General features: G+C 38.4%; 1 protein-coding gene across 1 annotated transcript in view; it reads left to right on the forward strand.

Moving 5' to 3' along the window:
• LOC129732692 (protein diaphanous homolog 1-like) overlaps positions 1 to 14,625 on the forward strand; it is a 108,484-nt gene extending 93,859 nt beyond the window's left edge. The window contains exon 3 of the mRNA XM_055693809.1: positions 1,597 to 14,625. Coding sequence (XP_055549784.1) covers positions 1,597 to 3,579 — 1,983 coding nt within the window. The 3' untranslated portion in view covers positions 3,580 to 14,625. The remainder of the gene's footprint in view (positions 1 to 1,596) is intronic.
• Positions 14,626 to 20,328: the final 5,703 nt, after the last annotated feature.

Here is a 20,328-nt window from a genome sequence, read left to right on the forward strand (position 1 = left end):
AAATGCAAAAATTACTCCCATTTTAAAACCGGATAAGAACCCAGCTGAAGTTTCAAGTTATCGACCAATCAGTTTGCTTTCTTCAATAAGTAAACTGTTTGAGAGAGTTATTCTTAACAGAATGATGTCACACATCAACGAAAATTCAATTTTTGCAAATGAACAGTTTGGATTTCGCCATGGGCATTCCACAACTCATCAATTGCTCAGAGTTACTAATATGATACGAGCTAACAAATCTGAAGGTTATTCCACTGGAGCTGCTCTTTTAGACATAGAAAAAGCATTCGACAGTGTTTGGCATAAAGGTTTGATTGCGAAATTGCAAACTTTTAATTTTCCAATTTTCCTAATCAAAATTTTAAAAAATTATCTTACTGATCGAACTCTGCAGGTTGTCTATCAGAATTCAAAATCTGATAGATTTCCTGTCAGAGCAGGTGTGTCTCAAGGTTCAGTCTTGGGTCCAGTCCTGTACAACATATTCACTTCAGATCTTCCTGATTTGCCTCCAGGATGCACAAAGTCATTGTTCTGCGATGACACAAGCATTTCCGTAAAAGGAAAAAGTCTTCGTGTCATATGCAGTCGATTGCAGAAAAGTTTAGATATTTTTTCTTCCTACTTTCAAAAGTGGAAAATCTCTCCCAATGCTTCTAAAACTCAAATGATAATTTTTCCGCATAAGCCTAGGGCTTCTTTCCTCAAGCCAAACAATAATCACGTTGTCAAGATGAATGGAATTATTTTAAGTTGGTCCGACAAGGTTAAGTACTTGGGACTAATTTATGATAAAAAACTTATTTTCAAAGAGCACATTGAGAGTATACAAGCCAAGTGCATCAAATATACGAGATGTTTATATCCTCTCATTAACAGGAATTCTAAACTTTGTTTAAAGAACAAACTTTTGATTTACAAACAAATTTTTAGACCAGCAATGCTTTATGCTGTACCGATCTGGTCAAGTTGCTGTTCAACAAGAAAGAAAACGCTCCAAAGGATTCAGAATAAAATTCTGAAAATGATTTTGAAGCGTCCTCCTTGGTTTGGTACACTCGAATTACATAGACTTACTGGTGTTGAACCATTAGAAGCTATGTCAAATAAAATTATTAACAATTTTTGACAAAAATCGTTGCAATCCTCAATTGCTACGATAAGCTCTCTTTATAGCCAATAAGTTAGCAATTAAGTTAGTTGTAAGTTTACTTCCCCTTTTCTGACAAGTAGGTTTAAATCCCTACGAATGATAAGTCCTAATTGCGAAAGCAAACAAATCCTAACAATTAAAATTACAAACTTCTAACAGTGTTGAGAAGTCACCATTTGTGATTGGACACACATACTCATTATTTACTAATATTTATCATAAATACTTAAGCTACTAACAAATCCCCCCTTATAAAAAAAAAAAAATCGAATTATTTCTTCTCAACCTGTGCATTTGCGTCTTTTATGACAATCTTTATCTTGTTTTAGGCACTATAAAGGAGTTAACATGCATCTGCAGATCCAGTTGTAACTGAAGATTTTTACTTGATTCACCATTGATTTCTTTCATTAACCGCTTTCTTCTTTCTTTCTCTATTTTAGACCATCGATGACGCCACTGCCCTGGTAACGATCAAGACGGAACCGCTGAGTGACATTCCACTGAAGAAACCAAAGCTGATCAACGAAGCCTCCCTGTACCAGTGCACCCGACAGCCCAATTCAGCATTTCGTCCATGGACACAGAAAGCACAGAAATATGCACAACAGCAATTATTGCTACAGCACATGCAGGCATACAACGGAAATGGGCTTCTGAATGGAGTAGTACCCGGAGCCGTTTCACCCGGCGGTATTCTGGCACTCAGCCAAGAACCACCCCTGCTGCAGAATCCGGAGAGTGTGGTGCGGCTTTCGGAAAGCGACAAGTTCGAACAAAGTTTTCAGCCAAATGTTGCCCTTGCTCCGCGGAAAACGATTTTATGCAAGGAGAGAGAACGGGAGCGGGAACGAGAGCGTGAACGGTTACCGGAGAAAGAGCGGTCGGTAATAAAATGCGATGTACAAATCAAACAGGAAAGTCCATCGACGCCACCAGCTGAGGTGATACGTTCGGTGATAAAGTGCGACGTTAAGATCAAACAGGAACGGCCACCAACGCCGCTTCCGCCGGAAATAATGTCACCTGGGCCTCGAGTACCTTCACCTGCACTTCCACCTGTGACTGCCGGCCTGGTTCCACTTCTCGGTGGATGTGGGTCCATCAAACCTGTCCCGATGCCATACAGTCCGCTCGCTGCTGATGTGTTGCAGCATTCCGGATCTAACGAAATAACCTCGTCCACCTCACCAGTACCTCCTCCGGTCAATATGACCACCACCGTCACTACCATGAACGGTTGCATCTCAGAAAAACCAAAGCTGCTGGTCAAAGAACAGATCAGTCCACCGGCACAACACCGACGAACTCCCGGACTAATAAATGAGGAACTTCATCACCACCACCAACATCGATCTCATCAACCATCAGCCGTAATTCTCAAGAACGGTAGTGGTGTTGATCCCTCTGCGGTGCCGGGACCCCCCATCATGGGAAATCCTGAGTTTGAGCTATCAACCGACACGGACGACGATAGTTTAGTGGGAGAACCTGACAGTAGCAACATTTCGATGGCTCCTCTGGAAATCATAGGTGAGGTGATGAAGGACGTAGCTCATGAAACTCGAGATCAAATCCTAAATATCTTCAAGTTGCTAATACAGGAAACAGCACAAATTCGAAACGACCAGTTACGGCTATTGACAGAGCACAAACAGAAAGACCACCTTATAGTGGAACTCCAAAGGGATCGGGACAGTTTGCAGCAGCAGGTGCACCAACTCCAGCAACAGCTAAATAGGTCACTCATCAAAATTGCCACCTCCGAAGCCAACGCTGTTCAAATGCAAAAACAACACCAACAAGAACTGGCCGCCGCTTCCGCCTGCTCCAGTCACTCATCCACGCCGACCTCTCCGCTCTCCTTAGCTTCCAACGGCAGTCAACACAACCACACTGTAATCGAAAAAATTGAGCGGCGAAATAGTTTTCCAGAAAAATCCGAGGTAATTATGAAACCGCTGAAAAAGTCGCTTCGTCGTAGCCCGGAGGATTCGGTACTGATGCTTCAGGCTCTACCGCCTGTTCCACCGCCGCCACCACCACCACCGCCACCGCCTCCGCCGCCGCCTCCGCAACCCCAGCAGCCATCGCTAGCTTTATCGATTCCAGCCAGTTTGTCAATTACCGCCACCAGTTTACGGAAACCGTCTTCAGACATGACGGATACCGGCGAAGACGATGACAAGTCGCCAACGCAGCAGCATCCCGCGGCCATCACTCCTCCAACGAACGGTAGCAATGGGGTCATTTCTTCACCTTCCCCCCGACCCCCATCCAGGCCACCATCGGCAGCTCCGACGGCATCCAACGGATCCACTAATTCTGGGGCACCACCAGTAGCTTTGTTGACGGGAGTAACGCTGGAAAATGGTCCCAGTTCAGCTGCCAGCAAGGAAAACGTCAAAAGTGCTAATAACTCATAGCTGATTATTTACCTTCGATTAAATAGAAAGGGAGAGTGAAGAAGATCCGCTGACCCTGCAAGGAGCAGCGAACCCCCACACAGAGAGTGTGTACCAAAGCCATCGTCAATTCGAAATAACCAGTTCGATTCGTACTCATTTTACTCTTATTATTTTCCATACGATTACTCTTCAAATTGGTCGATGGCGCTATGCATTGAAAGTAGAACTTTTAAGCTTCATTGTCGATATTTTTCCCACCAAATATTATTTCTTCATTTATTTATAGTCACAGTAACAGAAGGATAAAAATATGTAAAAGCTAGATTAGAAATAGTACTGTAAGTCAACAAAACAAACAAAAAAACGAAAATCAACCGATACAAATTCAACGGGCAAACGCATAAATAGTAGTTCTACAACAATCTTATTCGCTACATCAATATACAGTAGTAGTTGTTATTGAAAAAAAAAAAACAATACAATAGCCAACACACATACACTCCTACACTCACACACAATTAGATCACTCAGATATGGTAAAATTTCAGCAAATTTGATAATTGCAGTTGAATACAGATACATATAAGCAAACACACATAAACACATAAATCATCGCATGCAGAGTAGTAGAGGACTAAATAAAATTTTATCTCAACCACTGAGTGGTTCTTCGCAAGTCTTGCGTAGTGATTTGTGAATTAATTAATGATCAAAGTTTTTTGCAAACTGTTTTTAAAATTTTCGAGCTTGATTCGGATATTGAAATCGTGTTTGAAAAAGCAAATATTTGAACATCTTCTAATTCTTTCAACTCTGGCATGCTAAAATCTACTATAAACAATGGCTACTTCAGTTCATTTGCTAAGGCAGGTGAAAAAATACCCCCTTTTTGAGTAACTCTTTCGAAAATTGCAAGTATAGAAAATTCAGTTCGAATCTGTGTGAGTATAAAAGCACATAGAAGATACTTTTTTGAAAGAGTTTAATTTTGCTTGTCGGTCTTGTCTGGCCGACAGCCCAAATTTTTTGTTCATAGTTTATTTCCAAACATGGGAAATATGAAGAAGTACTAGAGAAGTTTTCCAGACCTCTGAAAGTCACGAATCAGCTCAACCACTGTTCTGTTGACACCTTTTTGTGTATATATGACCAACACTACAACAAGGAACGGCATTCAGCATAGAAGATTTGCGTTATTATCAAAAAAAAATTTTCTTTCTGAAAGGTCAGTTACGGAAAACAAAAAAAAAATCGAAATCATATGCGTACTACTACTCTGATTACTTTAACTGTACAGTCTGTAAATTTTGTTTAGAACTACCTTTTTTTCAGGCGTGTAAACGATAAGTTTTTTAAGCTCGTACACTTTTTTCTGTTGGTTTTCAAACAGGATAACTGTAATCCATTCGTTTCCTTAATCATTTGCCACGACGCGGGCATTCAAAATGCCACTATTGCTAAGTTCAATGTAAAAAATACATCCAAAAGGAGACAGATAGCGAGTCGCAAGTCCCAATCGCTTTTCAAAAAAGTGTGTTCATGTAAATGATACGTTTGATTTCAAAAATCAAACCACATACTCCTTATTTAAAAGAAGAAGAAAACAAAACAAACAGCTTACTGTAACTGTTGTCTCAAAGCTTTCCAGCAAAAACATTGTAATTTAATAAATTTGTAACATAAAGAGAGAGAAAAACAAGATCATCGCCATCAATCATCCGGTTAGCACTTTTCAAAAAAGGCTAACCAAGCGACAACTACTTCACGCAAGAGTCTGCTTATTTTTCGGCCAAGAATATGATATTAGAAATTTTATTTATTTATTTATCCCTCTGTTTTGCTTAAAATGGTAGTTTTTCTAATTTTCGGTATTAATTTTATTTAGGCAACCAAAAATCAAACTATCGAAAAAAATCTAGAGTGTACACTGCTACTTATTTTGTGATCATCACGTTCGTCTTCAGTCTAATATAATGAGAGAGAAAAAACTAACGTCGAATGCAATTTTATCGTACTATATTTCAGCTGCCCGATTGTTTCTTACGAAATAGCAAACACATATAACTCTGTTCCTCTATATTTAGTGAATTAAAATGAGCTGTAACAAAATAATATTCGGAGTCGAAATTATCAAACTTAGAAAACAATAAGCTTTAAACCAAAATTCGGCACCAGCTTCGATTCAAATTGGGGCACGGACGTGTTTTTTTCGATTCCCCTTGAATATGGTATTACAACTCCAAACGAGGACGTTGACGACGACGCTTTGAGTTTGTTCCGTTAAAAAAAAAAAAAAAAAAAAAAACAGTACGAGATATCCATAAACAGAAGCAAATATTTTTTTCCACAAAATGTCTTCGAGCTATAGAGTTAATTGTACAGACACACTTATATTACTAATAATGCAAAAGAAGAGATACAATCCGTACAACTTGCGACTGTTGGTTATGAAAACGGATCATCAATCAACATCGGTGATAGACAGCCGTAAAAAAACAAAAGTGAAAACCCGTACAACATCTTATTGCGAATATAGTCGGTTTCTCTAATCGGTCGAAGTGCTTAGGCCAAATTTTCTAGATAAAAAAACAATGTCCATAGGACGTACAAATGCGCCACTTTATTATAACGCGAGTGTACCTACGTAGGAGAAATTTTGGTGCAACTTGTTTTGTTAGAACGGGGTTGAATCTGTTGAACTTTGACACCAACAGTGACCAAACAGGAAGAAGCAGGCAGGCGGTACTATTCGGTGGTTGAGGATTTACTTCTAATTAAATGACCAGTGGAATTCTAAGAGATTCGATTCCGTAAGAATCCCAAGATAATAGGTTTTATATTGTTTGGTAACGAGAAAGTTATGGTACAATTTCCTCCATTCAACCAGATACGCAAGTCGTAAGGAAACACCAGGCCATTTATTTGGGGCCAAAGGATCGAATTCAATCTAACAGCATCTTATGAATAGCTTAACAACTCCCAATTGACCAGAATTTGTTTGAACAAGCGTTTGTGAGGACTAATACTTACTACATACTCATACAGGAGTTTTTTCCTAAGGTAGGGACCATTCGAGTAGTTCATCCCATACCATAATTTTCGGAAAATTTCTTCGACAGTGTTACGAATGCTCTTAGTATGTGGTAAAGACTGTGGAACAGGGTGTGAAAGGAATTTGTTTAGGTGAAGTTGCGAGAGTGAGAAGAGGCCCTCGATAACTACGGTTTAAATGACGGCGAAGCGAAGTTTCCTTCTGCTTCAGAGAGCTTTCTGCTAGCTCAGTCACGCACCACACTAAAAGCAGGATGTTTTCCTTATAATTGAATCTTGGCTCCGCAATTAAAGTGCTACGTTAAAACGAAAAGATAAATTTATCAAAACGAGAACAATATATCATTCAATTTCACTTGAAAACATATCACTTTTAAAGATTCACTGTTTAAAGTTCAACTTGCTCGCTTTTGAGCTCAACCACTCGCCGCAGACGATCGAAGAACGCATCGCACGTGGTGCGCAGATGTTCTTGTAGTATTTTATCCCATACTGCACCAGATGTCGCTTCAGGGCTTCCACATCTTAAGGTTTCCAGAGCAGATTTTGGTCTCCAACATACCCCAGATAGTGAAATCCTTAGAATTTAGGACGACATGTCCACGGTTTTGACGACCTTACTTCTTTACCGGAATCCGGCCATCACCGGTTATTTTGACCGAAAGCGTCACGGATGCTGGTTTCTATTGCCTGGTGGCCGTCAGCACGTCGGCAGTGGTTCGTGATCTTTCTGGTAATCAAACTCTGTCGTTCTGCTAATTCTCAAACTGTTGTACGGTGAACAGCTTGAACCTTCTGGATCTTGCAAGCCTTGGTTCGAAGTTTATCTTCCCAAAGATCTAACGAATATTTCGATCAGATACGTTCAGATCCAACACTAATTCAGTGGTACCACCTCGAGGATTTCGCTTCAGGCATTTCTTCACGATTTTCCTCATTACAAGTGTACGACGTCGAAAAACCGATTATCGATCCAGTGCTGAATCCAGAATAAGTCACCATGCTGCTAGGTCTTAGGTTACTTCCCTCCTGTAGCCTCTAACATCTATTAAGCGGGTATCCTCGTCGAAGCACACATCCAACGTGTGCGGGGTCAACCCCGAAGTCGACGACCACTATTGGGACTCCTGTGCAATATAGTTTCTACGGGTGTTCCTCAGGCATTCTTGCTACATGTCCATCTCACTCTCAATCAAATCGTCAATTTCATTCCTGTATGGACTTCTCGCTGCGACCAGAATCGTTGATCTGTTGTGGGATATGCCTGGGTGTCTGCTGTATCCCGCACTTCTATTATTAGCAACATCGCTTTTGAGAAGTGGCATGCTTATTATTATTGTTTTATTCATGCTTGTGTGTAATGTGATGTAACCTTCCTTTTACACGCTATCGACTCTTCTATACTGAGCCTCCGTCCTTGCTTAATACCGCCAATTATAATTTCCTGGAGAAGTTTCGTCGTGCGTCCTTCTGGTCAGTTTTATTGATAGGAGGGACTATTTTTTTGTTAAGAGGAAGTCACTCAAATGGAGTAAGTGGTGGGGTGCCTGAGAATAAACCCATGCTTAAGTCCTTTTTGACATCGAATGGTCTGATTCTACTAAGATTCAAACCCACGGCACCCGAAATTCGTCGATTACTTCAAATGATTCCCCATCTCTACAACCGCAGCACCAACATTCGATGGGCCATCACGCTTTCTACCCGTCACCATGTACTTCGTTTTGACAGAGTTTATAACGAGCGCTTTTTTCGCAGCTTACCTTTTGAGAGGATCAAAGAATTTTTCCATAGCTCTACAATTAATACCAATGATTTCGATATCGTTCGCAAAATCTAGGAGCATGTGACTTTCTAATGATGGTGCCTTTTCTTTGCACGCCAACCCTCCGTATAGCGGCTTCCAATGCGATGTTGAGCAATAAATGTGACAGTCTGTTACTCTGCTCTAAACCATCAAACGTCACGATAACTCACCGGTTACCGTAATGCATGATGTGGAACCGTCAACGGTGTCACGAATCAGTCTGTTTAGTTTGTTGGAGAACCATGCTCGAGCAAAACTTGCCATAAATCATTAACTGAGTCGTACGCTGCTTTGAAGTCTATGAACGGATAGTGCGAACGGATAGTGCGAAGTCTATGAACGGATAGTTGCGTAGTGCGCAAGCTGAATTTTCGAAATTAGTCGAAATTGGCCTCAGTCTGTGAAACATAACGCGGAAGAGAATTATGCACACAATATTGAGAAAAGTTATGCCCCGATGTCCAGGCAATTCTTGTGGAAGGCAATTCTTCATCAGACCACGCTTTCAGTATGATCCGATAAATGGCATGATACAGCTGTTCGCTTCCGACTTTGAAAAATTCGGCATGAGTACCGCCCTTCCCAGCTGCCTTGCAGTTCCCCCGTTTCTTGAACTGCTTCTTCATCTCGTCCATGCATGGTAGATCCACAGCTTGCTCATCACACTCAATATCCATCCTGCTCCTTTCGACTCCTCTGTCTTGCTCGCTGTTCAACAGCATACTAAAATGTTATTGCCAAGGCCTAGCCACCTCTTATTTATCGGTAATCATGTTGCCCTCCCGGTCGTTGTACATGACATGGCCTGACACAAGACTCCTCGTATCGTACCTACAGAAGCGCCCCTCGCCTCCACAAGAACAAGTTCCCAATGCTGACTTTTCTTCCGGTGATGTATCATTTCTGTGGCTCTCGCTAGCTTCGCTTTGTTTTGTCACAGCCGTAGCCAACAGGTGACCTCTGGCGCGTAGAATAGCCATACCTCTGGCTGCAGGGAAACTGGTAAGCTTCAGGGCATTATCGTGCGTTGCCACGAGCCTCCGAGTCTGCCTCTTCTGCGTTGTCCTTGCGGATTTCAGTCGAGTGCTTTTTGTAGATCTCGCTCTCTCCTTTCCTCAAGATGTGTCCGATTCACTCCCACCCATGCTCTCGAGTTTCTGTCGCTAACGGCTCATCCTGGCCCCACTAAGGCGGTGAGAAATATCGTACAAGCGGATATCACCATTAAAGGCGGCAGTTTCTCCTTCTTTGACTAGGGAGTTAATCCAGAGTCTCTTGTCCAATCTACAAGCGCGTTTAACAGTCTAGTTCAGGTTTCTTTGATTGCTACAGTCATGTTTTAAGAGCAAGCTTGAACAACAAATTAAGTATTATGAAGAACAATTCCCTTGTACGACATTACTGATTTTTCTATCGCGTACTTCCCCTGAAGGCTTTGAAGATCTTAGGGGTACGCGTACCCTAGGTTGAGAACCACTACACTAGCAGGCAACTCCGAGGCCGGAATTTACGTCCTCCCATTTTAGCCACCGCGCCTCCACATTTACCTTCCGCAGCTCTGTAGCCAGAATACCTGCGCGTGCCGGAATCTTTGCATTCCAAGTACCGAGTTTCCAATAATCGTCCTGTTTCGTTCAGCTAGGTCCATGTGGATTATTTCGTTACGTATTACCTGGATTTTTTATAGTAGCTCGTATTCGGAATGCTACCATACTAGTGTCTTAGATATAGCTGGCGAGGCACCACATTCACATGCTAATGTCCTTGAAGAGTCACCGGCCTGTTCAGCGTTGCATATAGCACTAGTTTCGTAGGACCTGATACAAGTTCTCTTTCAAAACTTTATTCGTTCAAACGTTATCCACAGTCATTTTTTTGCTGCGGTCTCGCTCCTATTTTGGTAGTTCTTGTAGTACCTTCAGGTTTGCTCAGCAATTTTCGGTGGTTCGCCGATTTGGGTACCACATTGATGTTCGGCTCCATCTCCTCCAACACTCGCTTTGAGTAGTGAACTCCGTCCAGAACTCCGGGTCTTCGCCCTAATGTTATTTCTTGATGAACGACGCAACTTCCGGAAAGCACTTTGTGCCAGAAATTTCCCCGTTTACGGCCAGTCCGGTGCAGCGGCTTTGACATCCCCTTCTCGCTGATTGTCAGCCACAGCAGCACCTTTTTAGAAAAGTTGGTGTGTGAAATAAACTTCACCTCGGAGCTATGGACATAAGTGTCCTTCGTAGGGGAAGTGAAATACGAAGTGCCCTGCCAGTCGTTGCCATCCAGGTCTCGTCGTCCATCACCACCGCCACGTCGCGATTTGCCGGGAAAATCGACTTAACTATCTTATTCAGGCGCTGCCGCTGCGTCATTTCCTGCAGCTTAGCGGCCAATGGATGGGACTGGGGCTTCCTGACATTAGGGTCCATGTTCGCCAGGTACATTTCCTCTGTTTGGCCGGTTGCATGACCTCCTGGCCAAGCGCACACAGTGATGTAGCCACTTTACCCCTGGCCTTCCTCTTCTTCAGCATTCTTTGGAGCTTATTGTCGCTCAGGGTTGTCGGCCGTCCGAAACCGGGCTTTTTTTGATGCTCTGATTGTTATCTAATAGTGCCAAGATGTTGTAGTTGCCTGAACGGGTGTATCCCACGTCCACAAAATGCTGTACGTTATCCGTTTTTGACGCGGTGTGGTACCGTTCTCTGAACGAACACACTTCTGAACGGAGTTGCTTCGCTGTTTTCGCCATCACGGTTCGACTGATGGAGTTGTCATTTTTTTCCTGCTGACCGTCAGTATATGTGAAGGTGAACCCATGATTTTTTGTCCTTTTTTATGCGGAAGTCTTTGTGAACTTTGCCTAGACCTATTCGGCTGCTTCATGTCGCTGTTCCATAATCTATTAACTGCAGATTCAGGAAAAGGATTTTTTCTGACAAACTTCAGAGTTTCTTTGTAAGAGACATTTGGATTGTTGACTATGAGAATGTTTTTTCGCAATCGTGTCTGTTAGAGTCTCATCGGCTTGACCCTAAATTTCCTTTGTATTTAGTGATGTATATCGATAAGTGTTGGAATTGGAGACGGATTTACTGGGGTCTAATCTATAGTATATTCAACAACCGAAGGGTAAACACAAATTGGAGAAACTTCTTATTGATCAGTAACAAAAAGTCACAAAAACTAAAAAAGACCACTCGATCAACGGAATAGTACCAACTGCCAAACCACACACACAAACACATTGTAAATCGAACATCGTAACAAGACAAAAGCAATTATAACTTTAAGCATATAATACTTTCATATTTTCGAATCGGTCGCACCCTAGGGTGGTCCCTCGATTAGGTGGTACGTGGACAATATGGAGGGCCGCAGGTGGACCGGTTACGTTTCGTATACAGTCGATTACTCCTGAAGACTCCTGATGTGAAAAAAGAAGTACAAATTAGTAAATACGCTTTATTCACGTAATCGTAAATGTATATTTTTGTCGACAACTGTAACAATACAAACAAACAAACGCATACTCTCACACACACCCACACATACACGAGAATAGTAGAATAACACTTACCCACACAAACAGATGCATACTGAAAAAAGAAAGCCAAGCGTTACGTATTTAAGCAAACGTCGTTATATAGCGAGAATAACAGCGAGAAAAAGTAATGATATTTTAAGAGAAATTACGCACGTTGACCGCTAACGACAATCTCCCGTACTATAACTATACTAGAACTTAGAGGGTCGCCCAGCGACATCAAGGCAATAGGAAGAAGATTTGCTTTGTTCTTTTTTTTTCTCATATGATGATTTATAACATTGTGTTATCATCGAGCGTCTGGTCTGGCAACAATTTGAATCGAAGCGTATTTGAAACGTCCTTTCGGCGTAAAAGAGACACAGAAAAATAAACAAAAATTAGGTGAAAAGCAGACGAAATATACCAAGCATGGATCATAGGATGGTTTGTTAAAGTTACACCTAGAACCAGTAATTTGTCGGAAAAGTTTCGGAAAAGTTTCGGGAATTGTTTGATTATTTAGCACATTTCAAAACTTATGTTTTGTCTTCTTATTTTGTCTACATAAAAAATAGATCTTTTCAGTAGATTTTTTTCACGCCGAAGGCAAATTTTTAAACCACACGACAGATTATAAACCTCAAATTTCCCTCTGAAGCTTTCCTATAAATTCTGGTTCTATAACATTTTCGAAGCACTATAATGTGTAACCAGGAATGCTGTTTCATAACATTTTTGTATGAAACTAGGTAGAATGGAATTCAACGCGGGCCCACTCGGCTTAGGAGACAAACAGACGCCAAGGTCCCGTACATATATGATATGCACACAAAATGCATTTGCTGTATAAAGAAGATATGGTTATAAAATCGAATTTAATAGCAGACTAATAGCTCTTTCTCTTCACGTTTCGAAGTACACGCACACATGCAGAAACATCATAAACCCAGACAAACAACCACTCGTACGACCGTGGGACACTCTCTTCCGTTTTCCGAAAACAAGAGTAATAACGAACAAAAAATCAAATTTGATAACTGTTTATCTATACAGAAAATACACTAGAGGCAACAATAGTGAAACACGGGGAAAAAATCAAAAGTTGACAAAAACTCTACCCACTTTACGAAAATACCAGTATATTTCTACAATTTTTTAGAACTACACACAGTCAGTGCATATATGCTAAACGAATGGAAAACCAAAATCGAAAAAAGAAAAAAAAAACAAAACAAAAAATAAGTCTAACTAGGTCGATAACGCCAGAATTTAAAACGGTAGCAACCTAATAGTGACTTATAATAAAGGAAAACGAGTAGAGATTAAACCTGTCGTTGCTACCGGAAGGAGCCAATTGTAAAAAAAAATGAAAATAAAAAAAAAACAAAACACACCCATTATTTAATGCTACGAGAAACTACCTAAAATTAGAACGAAAGACGAAGAACGAGGAGAAACTGTGTATTAATTTTAATAATTTTTAGTTTTGGCTGTGCTTTTCAAAAAAGAAACTACTGTAGAGTTTAATCTTATGGTCTTTATGTTTTGTTTTAATTAACGAATTTAAAATTCTTGCGTTTTAGGTTTATACGTACTCCTTAACAATAATACAACCAGCAGTAATACGTTGTCTTTAAGAATCTCGTTTTAAGCATCTAACATTGTCTATAATGCAACCAACAGCAAAAAAGTCAACTAATTTAACGTACATATATATAATAGTAGGCCCAGAATCGGGTGTAGCACCCGGTTCGAAAAGGGGAAAAAACGAAACAAATAAACAAACAAAAACACTGAATACCAGCATCTTGTTTGTGCGAGGCAACAAAGAATAAACAAGAGGAAAAAAATGAACAACTTGGTCCCAATTATTTATTTTTAATCATTAATTTGTATAAATTTGCCATTTAAATGTTATCTAGTAATTATAGCGATACAGAAATAATTATGGAAATAACAAAAAAAAACAAAAAACAGTGTTTCAACTTCACTTCAAGTAAAAAAGCGTATAATAAAACAACAACAAATCGAACACAACCATTAGATTCATTGGAGATGCTCGTATCTATTCATTAGAGGACAGAAACAAACAAACAAAGTAAATGAACAGCAAAAACCTCTACCTTCGAAGGAAACCACTGAAGAGGGAACGCTCTGTTGAGGAGAGACTAGCCGCAAACCTACTTAGTTACACATGTAGATTAAACGAAAAGTGCAGAATACTAAATAAAATACTGACAAACAAATACTTCATTCGCTCCTGCTATCGTAGCCAAAAAAAAACAATAAACAAATTATAAAAAACGCGGTGAAAAATATTAAACCAACCAGTCTTTAAAAAAAATGTAGGTCTAGAAAACCCAACATTACAAGACAGTGAAAAAGCTAAAAAAAACCAAACGCAGGCAAACAACAAACAGAGAGTTTCACCAAACGTTGTTGAAACACACATTAACACATACAACAGAGCAGTTCATTTGCGAGTAAACAAGTAAAAAAAAGAGTTAAAATGGCAGACAGTGTACCAGCGGAGTAAGTACTGCGCAACCTGTACACGGTTAGATGCAAACAAATACAACAGAAGGTGGAATCCATTTGAAGGCATGACAAACAAATGCTGATGAATTATATGAAAGTAATTTGAAAAACCAGAAAATAAATGAATTATAGAAATGATTATTGAAGCCAAGCTTTTACTCGTGCAGATCCGAAAATGCCTATTAACGAGTTGCGAGTTGAATCTACCAATTATTGTGTAGTGAAAAAGTGCAAAAGAATACTACAAGTGGTGCTGTAAAAAGACACGCGTAAGGTAAAAACTACAAGTGTATCGTCAACACGAGACTACGAAAAATGTCTGAATCATCCGAAAAACCAGCAATTTTTTCTACAAAAGATAGTTTAAAAATTCAGGTTGTGTATAAAACACGACCACAAGATTAACTTAGATTTTTTCCCTGTGTGAAGTCGTCATTGCGACCATAGTGTTTTCTGCACTCCGCACTTCATCTTATTGGCAGTATCACTATATAAGTAGGTGACACACGTATCATTTATATCCCTGCTTGTGTGTAAGGTTTTTTTTTCCTTCCGTTTCAAGCTTACTACTACTCTACTATACCGAGCATCTTCCCTGATTCTACTAAGATTCAAACTCACCGGTTCATGATAGCGGGCTTTGTAATCTTGGGGCTACTGAGCTTCCCTGACGTAGAATTACGACAGCCTGTCTTATGTCAATGTATTACTTGCAATATGCAATTTGGGGATGTGAAGCAGTAAATTGAAGTTATAATTCTCTCTCAACTCGCTCTTGTTTAAAATGATTGGTAACCCTGGAGAGAAAAACGTTATTTAATTTAACAGTTGTCGGTAGAGCACCGTCAAAAGAACAAAGGAAGGGTTACCTATATGCAAAGACACAACTGCAAAGTTGATGAAACTTTTCAATCCTTTTCCTCTCCTTTTCAATAATTCTTTCGAATGATGAGATCATGATAAGATTACGAGACTATTTTCAGCCTTCAAATAGAACCAATAGAATTGCTTCAAGTGGTATAAATTTGAGTTAGCTTTAAGGACGAGTATTCAGAAAACATAAAATTTGAATAACTCTGAGTAGATTCACGTGAGGGCATATGCGTGGAAGTGTTTTTTTTTTTTCATAAAATGTGGCTCAGTTACTGAAATACTTCCAACAAGAAACCAAATTTAGGGGGAAATTTGGGTCTGGAGCTTTATATCAACATTTTAGAGAAAAACTTTCTTTTACAAAGTTGTTACATATGATAAAGCGCTTACTAAAAAATTATCAAAAATTAGGGTGACCAACATTTTCAATGTAAAAAGTATTTACCTTTTCTATCTTTGTAGATAGAAGGAAAATTTGTTCTACAATGTTATAGCTTCATTAATTTTAAGTAACTTTGTAAGAAAAAGTTTTTCTCTATCTTTGAAAACAACCAATTTATATTGAAAAAACACATTTTGCGCTCTAACTTTTCTATTTCAAGTTTTATCTCAAAACTGTCTTTGAATGACTTTTAGAGTTTTTCTGGACCATTGTAGCCAGTTCGCGAGAGCAGCAACCGCCTTTCTGAGGGACGTTGTTTTGATGTTCTCCGATTGGGCTGAAATTTTCAGCGTTTGTTTGTTTATTCAAGGTAGGAAGTTTTGCAAAATTTCAATTTTTTTCATTGAGGTTAAGTGGGGTAAAACGGCCATTGAAAACGATATGTCCAAAAACGTCCAAATACTAAAAAGTGCAATAACTCCTGCTAGACTTGATGGATTTTCCTAAAAATTTGTGGCATTATTCTACACTAAGAGTACTTCAAAACGCATGGTCACAATATATGGCAATGAGGTAAATTGACGAAAAAAAAAGCATTTTTCTTCTAAAATTTGTCAGTTTTCAGGGTCATCCTACTCTTTTCAACATCGCTAGAAAAAATAACTGAATATGGCTTTTTGTAGAGCAACTCAAGAGCTTTAATGTCATGTACAAGCCAAGTGTTTTTTTTTTTTTTCAAAAAACCGTCAAAATCACTATAGTTCCTGCTAGACTTAATAGATTTTATTGAAAATTTGGATTATCACTGTACCTTACCAGAACTACCTACTTTACCAGAAGTCGTCAAAAATCTGTCCACGTGGGATGTGGATGGCCCCTTAGTCATCTTGCCCTTAAGTTCGTATTAACTTAGAGTAATAATCTACATTTTCAGTAAATCTATCAAGTCTAACCCAAAATCCTGCAGTTTTGGTCATTATGACGGCTTTTTTCGAAAAAAAAACTTCAAGGAACGTTTTATCCCAAATTGCGTATCTTCTGGTAAAGTAGGTAGTTCTGGTAGGGTACAGTGATAACCCAAATTTTCAATAAAATCTATTAAGTCTAGCAGGAACTATAGTGATTTTAGTGATTTTGACGGTTTTTTGAAAAAAAACCTTCTAGGGCCGTTTTACCCCATTTGGCACATACATGACATTAAAGCTCTTGAGTTGCTCTACAAAACGCCATATTCAGATATTTTTTCTAGCGATGTTGAGAAGAGTAGGATGACCCTGAAAATTGACATTTTTTAAAAGAAAAATGCGTTTTTTCGTCAATTTACCTCATTTCCATATATTGTGACCATGTGTTTTGAAGTACTCTTAGCGCAATATGGCCCGACTTTTTTAATTGACTTGTATAACTGATGGTGAAGTCCTAAGAAATAATAAATTGCATCACAACAACCGTGAAGGTGTTAAATTTTATGTTTATGTCTAATTTGATATACTTTCACCATGATTGAATATTATTTTGTTTACCATACAAAGGGTTTGTGAACCACCAGTTGAAAATAACTGTGGTACAGCAATTTTGGAGCATTCTCAATTTATTGTTTGGCAATAGAACATTAAAAACGTGTGAAGAAAAATATATCCTCTTTTGTATCTGATTGCAATACCTTTCAATGTGTTACCTTTCTTGTTCGTTTGGCTCAGATTTTGACAGTTTCAGCCGAATCAAAACTGACGATTGAAAAACAAAAATAATAATAAAATTAATATCATCTGAAACACGCAATCAAAAGATTTTCATACACGGAAGAGCCTTCCGCAAGTGCATGACAAACAAAAAGACGTACCTCTTCGAAGACAAATCCTGGAAAATCTTCGTGTTTATTCGCAACGTTTCACTTATGCGCCACTATGTAAGTGAGTAGGCAGTAAGCTACTGAATTTTTTTTGTAAAAGCGAATTTTGTCGATGTTAAAAAAATCAAGGTGCTTAACCCTAAATTGAAAGATAGTTTTATTTCTAGTATTTTTGTAGAATATTTCGACTTTCTGAAAAAAATTGTTCAAAGGTTTCCCACAGGTGCTTTGTGAAATAATTACTTTTTACAGCTGAAAAACCACGTTTTGCAATTCTGTTCGATTGCCACATTTTTTCACATACTTTTTTATTTTTCCAGGGTCATTTTTAAATATCCTTACATGGTTTAGTTCAGCATCGCATGCATTTATTCGATCCACAGATCCCATTAAACACCACAAAACACATAGACGAACATTCATGACGTAAAATTACATAAAAAGATCCTTGATATCTTACGGTGAGCTGAAATATTGGCATTTTAACATGTGATGGCAACTAAGCATTTTACAAAAATGCCACTTAACCCTAATGTCTCCATTGCACAGTGTTTTATTTTACCATTTTTATGCGATTTTTCAAATATTGATTCAAATGTTGATGAAAGCCATAACATACATTCGGAAAAGTTTCAGGACATTGAAAAATGCATCGTTTAATGTAGAAAGATGGGTAATCAATCCACCAATGTGTGCTGTAGAAAATTTACTTTTTAGTTAGATTGAGATAGACGCACAGTGTTCTCGACAAAATTTTAGTTTATCTCAAAACAAGAAACTTTGCCGAAGACATCATGTTTCTATCACTTGCATATTACGAGTAACATAAAGTTTTCTATGAGAAAGCACTTAAAAGCACCATTTTCTTTCTTGCTTTTTTTCTAAATTTTCCGAGTTTTTTAAACCTTCAACTAAGTTATCAGCCAAAAATTCATCTTTTTCTGAATATTGTTATTTTCTATCTCCCAAAATATTTTTTTTTACATATTTGTAAAATGCTTAGTTTTGCATCACATATAAAAATGCAAATATCTCAGCCCCCCGATAACATATCAAGGATCCTTTATTATTTGAATTTTCGTCAAAAATCTCGCTTTACAGTATAAATTTCTGTTTTTGATCGAAAAATTTTCTTACTTATGTTTTGGAGGGTTCTATCTAAAAATTATGGACAAAATTTACTTTTCTGTGATATTTGATGGGCTCTGTTAGTCAAATTACTGAATACGATACTGAACTAAGCCATGCAAAATATTCAAAAATAAAAAAAAAATATATGGAGAAATGTGAAAACCGAACAGAATTGTAAAAAGTGCAAAAAGTGATTTTTTCGCTTGAAAAAGTAATTTTTTTAATAAATCATGTTTGGGCAACCTGTAAACAATTTTTTAGAATGACGAAAAAATAGTATAAAAATATTATCGTTCAATTTAGAGTTAAGCACCTTGACTTTTGCAACACCGATTTTTAGGACACTCCAGTGTGCACCTTAGATTATTGGTGAACTACATTTTATGCGCACACACAGAAGAATATTAGGGTAATTGCTATTTTTTTAGACTTGGTCAGATTTGTGCGGTGTTTTAACAGACTAATCTATATGGTTTAGATAATAATAATAATTTATTACAACATGACTAAAAGAGTAAATGATAAAATTGTCAATGTATGAGATGGATTAATTATTTTGATAATAGTACGACTAGTCGTTTATAGTCGTTTCAACAATATGTTTTAAGCATAACCAAAGATGACTAGTCACACTTATTTTCGTTTTAATTGTTCGGTAATTTTCATTACGATCACGTTCAGTAAATTTGAAATTTAACTGGCCATTCTGTAATTTTACGAAAGAATGCTGAAGTTGGTTTACTTTTTTGCCGAAATACAGTTGAATAACATTCACTAGACGAGCCCAGCAAAACATTACTGACCTCTTCTGTGAACTTAAATATTCTCTGCACTTTTTTATAGTTCAGTAAATAAAAAGAATGTGAGGCTTTTTTTCTCTTCGTCACCTTCGCCAATTTGATTAGAGTATCTATGAGATGTTTACATTTTGTAACTCACGCTTATTTGAAAAATTACGCGAGATTTTTGCTTTTTAGTATTGTTTTTTTTTTTTTTTGTTCACACAACATTCATTCGACACGGCACAAGGGGCCATCCGCATACCACGTGGACAAGCTTTGGGGGGGGGGGGTTGTTTGTGTGATGTCCACGGTCCATAGAAAATTTTTAGAATTTAGATGGACAGTTGTCCACGGAGGGGGGCGAGGGTTGAAATCGGTAAAAAACTGTCCTCGTGGTATGTGGATGACCCCCAATACAAATTAATGTTTTGCGGAGTCAACTATAATTTTTTTTAGTATTGCCCCTTGCATGAATATTTAGACTTTTGTGATAATCATTCATATCCTAATTTCTTATTTCGCTCTCTTGAACTGACACCTTAGTAGCGCAGTGGTAGTTTTGTTTGGTGCATTTTTTGTTTTGTTATTCATTCGCAACATTTAATATGTAATTTTGAGCATGCTTTAGTTGAAAATTATGTTGAAAACGAGCTTGGAAATCAAAACAAAATTAAGTGTTACATGATTGATTGGGTGATACTGAGTTTCGATACTTTTGAATCACTCAATGAATTTCAATTTGATATATATTTGTATCAAGCACTGAGCATTGCTGGAGTGATTTCTTATTTACCTATCAAGGTAGCAGTCATGATGAAGTATCTTTGTA

Source organism: Wyeomyia smithii, chromosome 3 (genome assembly GCF_029784165.1).
Source record: "Wyeomyia smithii strain HCP4-BCI-WySm-NY-G18 chromosome 3, ASM2978416v1, whole genome shotgun sequence".
NCBI lineage: Eukaryota > Metazoa > Arthropoda > Insecta > Diptera > Culicidae > Wyeomyia > Wyeomyia smithii.